This window comes from Athene cunicularia, assembly GCF_003259725.1.
Source record: "Athene cunicularia isolate RWA chromosome 2 unlocalized genomic scaffold, athCun1 chr2_part1, whole genome shotgun sequence".
NCBI lineage: Eukaryota > Metazoa > Chordata > Aves > Strigiformes > Strigidae > Athene > Athene cunicularia.
In genome coordinates, this window is record NW_020799095.1 from 97,027,252 (window position 1) to 97,037,284 (window position 10,033).

General features: G+C 36.1%; 1 protein-coding gene across 2 annotated transcripts in view; it reads right to left on the reverse strand.

The window, feature by feature from the left end:
• The window catches only part of CEP192 (centrosomal protein 192), a 72,737-nt gene extending 64,386 nt beyond the window's left edge, over positions 1–8,351 (reverse strand). For both annotated transcript variants that reach the window (XM_026843153.1, XM_026843152.1), the window contains exons 1-6: positions 8,110–8,351; positions 7,160–7,282; positions 5,416–5,570; positions 3,895–3,941; positions 2,298–2,430; positions 80–234 (exon numbers count right to left, since the gene is read on the reverse strand). In XM_026843153.1, the coding sequence (XP_026698954.1) occupies positions 80–234; positions 2,298–2,430; positions 3,895–3,941; positions 5,416–5,570; positions 7,160–7,282; positions 8,110–8,279 (783 nt within the window). In that variant the 5' untranslated portion in view covers positions 8,280–8,351. The remainder of the gene's footprint in view (positions 1–79; positions 235–2,297; positions 2,431–3,894; positions 3,942–5,415; positions 5,571–7,159; positions 7,283–8,109) is intronic.
• Between the last annotated feature and the right edge of the window lie 1,682 nt (positions 8,352–10,033).

Genomic DNA, 10,033 nt, shown 5'->3' on the forward strand with positions numbered 1-10,033 from the left:
ACCTAGTTTACAATGGCAAAGAGCTCTCAAGGATGCTAACACATTTAAGGGCCACTGGGCATGCTAAACTTAAACCTACTTGAATTAAGCCATTTTCAGAAAGCTTCAGTGCTGTACAGCGTTCTGAGAGTTTCTGGACGTCGGTGTCTCCTCTTGTCATTTCTGGTTGTATCAGCTGCTCAAAATAAGCTTCTAGCTGGTTATCAAAGAACTCTTCATCATCAATATCATCATCTATTGAAAGAGAAGAAAATATCCTATTCATCTTTCACGGACATTTTATATCACCTGACACTATCAAGGCAACTCCATAATTTTTGATACATAAAGCCTCACAAAAACACTCACAGAGTCAGAGCAGAATTATCCTGTTTTTCCCTTAAAATAATTGGGTCACAGAAACATGTGTCTTACTCCATGACTAATGATATACAGCAAAACAAGACTATAAGCTAGTATTTTAACTCCCAGGCTATCAAGTGACTCATCTTCCTTCACATGATCTACACACCACCACATTCCAACTAACAAATTGTATACATACTCATAAATTAAAAATATGTAACATTTTTCAAACTTCACAGAAAGTGAATGAAGCATAATTCTTTATTTCAATGGCAAAAAAATATAAGTGCTCTTACTAAGAGCAGTACTATTCCCATCTGCCAAGTGAGAAATTTTCCAAGACAATTTTCATTTGGGGGGGGGGCTGTTTTTTTTAATTTGTGGGGGCTGGAGAGTCAGAAGAGTTGTTTTTAAAAGACCCAAACATCAGTCAGCTTTTTAGGGCACGGTTATATGAACTCTTAAAACCACCATAAAACATATTTCAAGAAGCCTTGACTACTTTCATGTCCAGGAAACAGTACACTGTTTCCGTTTTCCCTTATAAAAAAAAACAATATACTCAAACAGGCCTTGCATTTATAAACTCACAACTATATTTTGTTTTCCACATAATTAAAGAAATGTTCATTTTCAGGTTGGTGGTGACAGTTTAAGAATTCTCCATCATTTTGCCTTTGGAGTATATTTCAATTCTTCAAAACAAAAACGTAATTGTGAAGAATCTTCTCAGTATTTCCTTCCACCAAAGAGGTCACACAATGACAAGAATGTTCTCATCTCATTTACCTATGTCTTGATTTCTTTTTTGTGAAACTAAAATAATAATTTGCTATTTTATAAATAATGAGAAAGGAGATTAACTTATTTTTAACCTCAGATACCAGAGACTTCCTCCTTATTTTTAGAAATATTCAGCTGCCAAATTTATACTGAACAGAGAATTGCATGATAAAAATGAGTACATTGCACACTGACCAGGAAAAATAAAAATATCAGTTAGCTTCACCAGTAATGGAACCCTAAATAGGCAAGTATTTCCAGCTAACAACTACCAACTCCTTAGGAGGGCAGTTAAAATTAATTCCATCCCCTTGGGTGGAAGAAAACAGTATTTTTACTCAGCTAAGTATTAACTTCATTTTTGTATGCTTAACATACAAGTGAAGCTGTGCAACAAGAAAGAACAAGATGACTTCAAAAGACAGTCATGACATCTGTAGGTGTCATGGGAGAAATCCAGTAACCCTACTTGAATGCAGGGCTGCTTGATCGCAAGACAGCAGTAAACCTATTTATCACTCTGCCTTCCTCGGTTTTGGTGCATCTGAGGATAGGCCCTGTCATCCTTCAAGTTATCTACAAATCCAACTGCATTAATACAGAAAAGCATGTTTGTCCTTCAGCAGCAGCCACTCAAAAGGCACAGAAATTTCAAAATTTTTGTTTAGTTACACAGAACTCAAGTTCTCATTTTTATCCCTTCAGGAGAACTAGACTTCTTGGGTGTCACCCTGGATGTGACACATCTGAAGAGAGTTGAACTGAAACTCAAGTAAAAGTTAATTCTAACTGCATGTACACTTTCCTCGTCATAAAAGTTTATCTCTATTAATCTAAACTGAAACTGTAGCCAGGGTTACCACTTTATTAAACGATAGCCCACATTTCTACCTGTATTTCTGATTCACACTACCTGAGGACTTTAATTTTTTTAGATTAAACTTCCAATTGCGATTTTCTCTGAGATCCCATAGCCACCTACCCCTACTACAATTTTAAAATAGTTTCCCAAAGAACACAGTTTTCTTTGATATTCCTAATACCAGTTTTTGATCAAGTGTAATCCTATATTAAATACTTCAGTAGAACAACAACTTTCTTCTCAAGTATGCAATAACATTGTGTAAGAATTCTAGGACTCAACTACCCAGCGTTATAAATACACCTACCAGTGGAATCTTCTTCTGAGCTTGCAAGAGATGAGAGTTTCTCATTTTCCAAAAAACTTGAAAGACTATTGCTGAGGTGGTCACTTGAGATTTCACCTTCTATCAGCTTTTCAGAAGGTTCAGATGGACCAATCTGTGAAAAGCATCCATACAGAAACATTTCTAGGAGTTACAAGCTACTGTACAATTCACTTAATAATAAAACACTCCCCCTCTTTTTTTTTTTTGCCCTACTTATCCCAGCAAACATTCTAGTTCCAATGGACTTTGCCTGCTATCTTCCAGCATGGATACATGCAAGAAATACAAGGATCATAAAGGGGAAAGAGAGAAAATAATATCTGAATGACAGCAAACAAAAAACCTCAAAAGTAAAATACTGAACCACTGCATTAAAGAGTTTACACATGAAAAAATTGTCCCCTCGTTCATTAAGCTGCAATCCCAACTTAAAAGTACAAAGACAACTCTCAATAGTTTCCTATGCTGCTAAAAGTGCTTCTTCAGAAATCACACACCCAGACTAACCCTTTGACAATTTCTTCAAATGAGCATACTATATTAGTTATAAATTGGTATTTAATCTGAATCTAGATAACTGTAAATATTCTATCTTTTATATACCTAAATGATTTTTAAAAATAACACAATATAATGTCTGGTTTACATTATTTGTGATAAACAAATCATCTTTGACAGACTGCAAAAAAGTCAACATTCAGAAAGTAAAAATTTGAAAGTGACTTGTATTATGGTTTTCATATGACAGCCTGTGACCATTCAAGTGCAACTCACTGACCACTAGAAAAATCAAGTGAAAGAAAATTAAATCAATTTAGTTAATACCTGCTGACACATTAAGGAGTACATACTGGACAGCATCTGGCCACAGCCAGAGGCATATTTTCTAAAAGTGCCACAAGATCTCCCATTCCTGTCTGCCTTGTATCTCTGTGCCCGTATTTGCCAGCTTCTTTAACACAGTATATAAAAACAGCTGAAGCACAGCCCTACCTGTCAATAACAGCAGTTATTTGCTAGCTTTGGGATACAGACACACACAAAAAAAAAAAAATACAGAGGCAGCAGGAAGATTGTGTTCTTACAAATGTTGCACTTTTTAACACTGAGGACACTGAAGAAGTCAGCAGAACTAATATTCCTCAAAGTAATTAAAAGCACGGGGGCAAGTTCAATCAGGTTGATATTGTCTACTTCAATTTCCAACAGCATTCCAAAAAGTTTCTCAAAAGGCTTTTCACTAAGCTAAACTTAAACTGGGATAAAATGTAAGGTCCTTACATTGATAACTACAAAAAAGCAGAGGCTAGGAGTAAACAGTAATTTTCACAATTGAGAAAGATTAGGTAGACTCATGCTCCCATAGTACTAATTCTGTTAAGGATCTGCAAAATGGAGGCAAAGTGAGGCACTACACATTGCGCATGTGTTCAGCACTGTTACAAACATAAAGGATACACTACAGAAGACAATAAACACAGCTCAACTCCCACCCTCCTCCTCTCACTGAATTAAGTCTAATACAAGAGTAATATTAGAAAACTTTTAATTCCACTGTATTTATAAAAGTTTTCACCTTGTTATTCTTACTGTCTGGAAGAAAACATATTCCAGTTGACAAATCTGAAACAAAAGAATGTGGTGTAATCAGTATTTTATTATGTTCTTATGTTATACTACTAAATGCTAACTATTCTATAAGATAGTAGGACTAAGACTCTTGAAGGTTTTGGCATACACCATAAAAATAACCCTGAAACGTACATGTTATCACAACATCAAGGTGTACATGTACTTATAACAATGATCTAACTTATCTAGGAGTATGTAAAAAGGCAGGGAGGGCTTCATCATGGCTAGAACTGTAAAAGTTATGAAAGACAACTACTGCTTTAAGGATTTCTATAAAGCAGTGCAAAAAAGGAGTCCCAGGCTTCGCTAGTAGGAGGAACAAGTGCTGCATTCCACTGTTGCATTTCAACTACTGGGCCAACTCTTTTTTGGATCACTTGTAATCAGCTTCCACTTGTCTTTCTTTGGTATCCACCCATAATCCAATTCCAAGTCCCACAAGACAGAGAACATTATAGACATGTCCATACCGATTTTAGCAAAAAGGGTTCCTAATTCTTAAGTAACAGATGGGAATAAAAGGCAATTTGCAGACTAGAATCCTATACCTTGAATAAACAAGTTAAAACCCATTCTTGAAATACCGTCAGGCCCTAATCAAGTCCAAACACTGGGAAGTTCCAGTTTTCCAAAGCAATATGATTTTTGTTGCCATTGTTACTGCCACTTCTTCAACAGTACAATAAGAGACTGAAGTAAACCACTGTTACAAGTGTGTTTTATAAGGGCCCATTTATTACAAACCATAGCACTTCCTAATTGAACATCTTCTCTATTAATCTATTAATACCTCACAAATCTATGCAAATATTCAGATAAAGCTTGGAAAGTGGTAATGACTAGAAGTACATATGTTTACTAAGTACATTTACTAAATTTTAAGGAACGAGCAGAATTTAATCACAGGACTGGAATTAGCAAAAAAATCAATCAAGTTTACCATCAATAGCCACATTTTTAAAGTAAGTTACAGAGTATTATTTTGCTTCAACTAATCTATTCATATCTTTAAAAAACCATAGGTTTCACAGCAAGCAGCTGCAGTTAAAAATCAGCTACTACAGGTTAGAATAGGGCAAGAAAAAGAGACATTAGTTAAAATATAACCTTGTAGACTTACAACTACTGAATGAGAAGGGGTAGAAAACAACTTACATACACTTTTTCCACCAGCAATTTCAGTTCCTGAAATTAATTCAGATTCCTACTACTATCATAGTTATGATATGTTATAGCAAACATTATTTTTACCAGCTTCCTGTCCAGCTTTGTTCTTTGGGGAGGAATCTAAGAACACAATGTCAACCACAAGCTTTCTCTCTTTTCAAGTCTGTTCAAAGAGATTATTTTTCAAAATTCATTTACACTACGTCATAAAATAGCGAAAGGGTCAAGAAAATACATCTATAGCATAAAAAGCAAATTGCACTAAGAATAAGTATAGAATTTTTTCAAATTTTAATACCTTCCAATCGTTCAATTGGCAATACCTCAAGTAAGGTATCTTGACTGCGACTTGAATGTTCAATGACATTCTGATCTTGCTCTCCACATACTGAGGGGGATTCTTTCAAACTAACAGGAGTTGGCTGAGGTTCTTTAACTTGTGTAGCAACTTCCCTAGAAAGAGAATTATTTCAATTTAAAAAAAAAAATCACTCCGTGGGATATATAGATCAACATTCGTATGCAACATCACTATATATAAAGATTTGACAAATTCTCCCAGTTTTAATGCCTTCATCTCTAGCAAGTCAGTTATTGCCATTAACATAGATTCTACAGATCTATTCCCTGTCATTCTCAATAAAGGAATAAATATCAAGATTACAAGGACTTTGGTTTCACAATCTGAAGTGTGAAATAAATAGTGAAATTTAATGTAACATATGCCTCTCTACTTTTTTCTGTTTGTTCTCCTCTTCTTCATTTCTGAAACAAGAGGGAAAAGTGTAAGGGGAAAAGAGGTTATTCCAGGCAAGTTCTATGACCCGTTTTGGAGGAAGTCAAACCCTAGACACCATTTTCCTAAATCCACAATATCAGCATTCCTTTTGTCACATTAAATTAGGGACTAAATAAAGAATGTGAATTATTGAATTTCCAAATAGTTCTGTTAAATAACAGCTTTTCTAATTCTGCAGGAATGTTGTTTTTCAATTTTGGTTTCATAGGACTTCCACAGAAGCAGGTAAGATAATCATGTAAGATTGCTAAAATTTCCACATTGAACTGAACCAATCTTTTGCTTTACTATTTTAGATATATAAATAAAACTAACATTTGAGAGTCTAAAACTCAATTATTCCCTGTTTGGCATTTTCTTTTTACTTGAGTGCAATCAAGACACTGACTCCCTCTCAAATTCTTTGTTTTTATAGGGACATGCTGCCTATAGTACAATTTTATCGGTGAGAAAGACACACACTGCAGTTTCTATCACAACAATAGGAACAAATTTGACTTTGGTTAGAATAACCTATGAGACAGCTTCCAACACTTAGTAATGCTCTCTAAATCACTTCGTTAACACTAGTTATTTGCTAAGAAATAGCAATCACTGAAGCCACAAGGAAGCTAAATTTATGTTCTTTTCTGCATACAAACTGCATGATACTTACTTGGAACAGATTTAAATCTGTGCAAACTATTATTTACACACATGACATGAACCAGAAACGTGAGCTTAATTCTAGATGATGTAATGTAAAGTAGGTAAACACAAGCCAGATTCAAATAAGTCAATTATATAATCACACTTAGGAAATTTTTAATTAGTGTGGCAACAAAACAAGACATCATAGTTTAAAAGAAAAAAAATACTTCTAAAGATACATTCCTGTCACGTACATGAAGCCCAATTAGTCAGCTGAACAGCAGAACGCTGTTCATATAGGGCTGTAGAGGCTAAGTGGTAGCACTGCGCAGGATGCTTCCACACAGCCTGCCACTGTCTCGTCAGAAAACACTGAGGAGCCGTTTCAGCGTGAAAAGCTGCCCAGGCTTCCAAACGCTGTAAGCTAACAGGCTAATGCACAGCTGAGCTCTCCAGTTACTGCCATCAAAAGGCCAGCAGTAGAAGCCACTGCTGAGGTGGGCAAATCAATTCTGAAGTATCCCATAATTAGCTCATAGTATATACAAATCTACATATTACATACTAGTATCTGCATTTTAGGGCAGTATTAGATTTTAACTATCTCACTTACATGTCATCATGAAAGCTGAGGGCAAATCTCCCCACTGGCTCAGGATCTGACTGACTGCTGTGAGAAGATTCTGATGGAGGTGCATGTTTCCCTTCTAAATAGGATGCACAGGTATCAGAAAGCCTGTAAAGGTGGGGAAGAAAAACACACAAGAGAATCATTCTAACCTCTCCCATTATCCAAATTGGGGCAAAAAAAATCATATTGATAATCATTCATCTCCTATAAATTTATTTATTTGCATATTTTAACACTTTCTAGCTAATCTATATTTACAGGTATACACATGTACCCAGAATGATGCTCTCCTGCAGTTCTTCAGAGAAATGCCACACTACCATTTTTAGTGGCTAATGCTGTCCTATCTGGAACACACATTTCTGGAAAGACAGGAGTATAAAAGTCCGATCTTATTTCTTGTTAAGTCACGGGACAGCCGCTAAGTGAGCAAAGGCTTCTAGTTGTTACTCTTTGCTCTACTCCTTGCCAAACAAACCATTATAATGTGCTAGATTTCAATTCGTATCTGTAACACTAGTTCTAGCACTACAATTTCTAAAATGAGCCAGATTCAGGTTAAGTTAAAGAAACAGTAATAAAGTTAAGAACACACATTTAAAAAAACATATTATTCTCTTTATAACTTCAAACGTGAGTATACTAAGCTGAAGAGTCAAGTTAAAACAAACTTGATTGCTATCAGCCTAAGAACTGAATTACTCTTTTAAAAGGTAATTTTATTAAAAGTATTATATGAGTTATGAATTTAATGCAGATTTTTCACTGCTAATATAATCTATCCTATGTTTGCTGATTAGTATGTTATTGTTTAGAAAATATTTCATCATCTACCAAATAATCTGTCAAAATAATTTTTCCTCTCCAAAGTTAAATGTTTCAAACCAGTAAACTGTTTTTTTACATTAAGTGGTATTAACTGATAGTCTCACCTGTTGTCACAGCCCGTTGTACTCCTGGCAACAGTGGAAGCTGCAACAGGTAAGCCAGGGTTTGAGGAAATAGTGACATTTTCAAAAATGACACTGGCACTATTACTTAATGAACTGCCCAAGAAGCTTGGAAATGTCTCATCTGCAATATTTCTGAAGTCTTCCATCATCCTGCACAAATTGTTTAAAATAGCGTTCTGCTTGGCAACACGATCAGCCCTGGTCGAGCAGCATCTGAAAGTAGGAACAAGACATCTATACAGTTACAAAAGTCACGATAACGCTATCAAATATGTTACATATACCTCGCAGCCAATATTCTTTGCCAATCACCGCACTTTACGCACAAACGTGCTTAAAGATTATTTCCAGCCCTCTTCCCCCAAGGCTTTTTGGGGGCCAGAGATTTTTAAAGCCTTCCTGGACTTTCTAAAAAGAGCAGCACTAGTTTCTACGAGTACCGACGCTGCGAGACGCGCCAACCTATATTTAGACTGTAAAGCTGCTTGGACCGAGGCAGCCTTCCTCCATTTCCCCAGCAGCGAGCACCTGGGGAGCTACAAACTCCGTGACGCGTTCGTCTCGGGCCGCTACTTGGCAGGCTGCGGGCCAGCGCGACCGATCTCAACACGGAGGCCCAGGCCTCACCCCTCCCCCTCAGCGCCCGGTCCGCGCAGGCCGGGACGGGGAGCGGCGCGGAGCCCACGACGCCTTTTTCCACACACAACTGCACATCCAGAGAAGCACTTAAAACCAAAGCTATGAAGACACCTGAATCAAAAAAGCTCCTGTTAAATCACTACAAGAAAAAGCATACTAATACAAACCTTTTAGAACAAGTTTATTAGTCAACCACAATTATAAAATTTAAATATTTATACAGCAAAATGGAAAATTCTTAAGTAACCAAACACTCCAAGCTATTTTGCTGCAGTATACACAGGAATGGTTCTGTTTCTTCTATGAGTTGATCCAATATCATCCTTTAGTTACTCATCAACTTCTTGAAGGCATTTAATTTTAAGAATATATTTCACATTCATCAGTGCAATATAAAAAACAAACAAAGAAATCAAGACCATACTAAACTGATTCCAAAAATAACAACAACAACAAAAAAAGACAGGCACATTAAAGTCAGCTACTCCATAAATAGCTCATGGTTCATACTGTTTCTATGTGTTGCCATAGTTCAAAGGGTACAGATGAAAATGTTCCTTTGCTACACAAACATAAATAACACATTCCAAATGTTGTCGTTTGTTTTTGCAAAACATGCACGAATTTACCAAACTTTTAAAAATCTTCTGTACAAGAGAAGAAATACAAAGGCAGCCAGAAATGGAAGCATTCACAAACACCAGAATAAGACCTTTCAGTTTCTTTAAAAGTAACATGTTAAACCCCTTCATTCTCAGGTAACAGATTAAGAGGCCGAGATACACATCGTCTGCGAGGGTGAGGATACTGGAGGTTGGCAGTGTCAGCATCGCAAGAGTGCTCTATCAGAGGAGGAGGAGGAAGGAGCTGGGCATGACTGGACCATCTCGATCCAGCCCGTGGGGAATCCAGAGGGGGAAAGAAATACCTGAAACAATTAAGAAAGGAACAAAACACCAAAACAAAAAAACAAAAACAAAAACAAAACAAAACAAGAAAAAGAGAAAGGTAGTAAATACAAGGAGAACCAAAGGGGAGAAAAGACATGCTGGAAAATAAAAAAAAGGCTTTAGTATATCCATGCCAAACCAATAGAACATAATAGCAGAAATCAAGGCTTGTAATTCAAAACAAGACAAATCTGCAAACTGTTTTTTAAAGAAAAATAAGACACTTTTCCACTGAAATTCATAGAAAAGAATACTGTAAATACTGTAATAGTAATCCTAGTATACATTTTTACAGAAGAACAGACTGCTTTGGA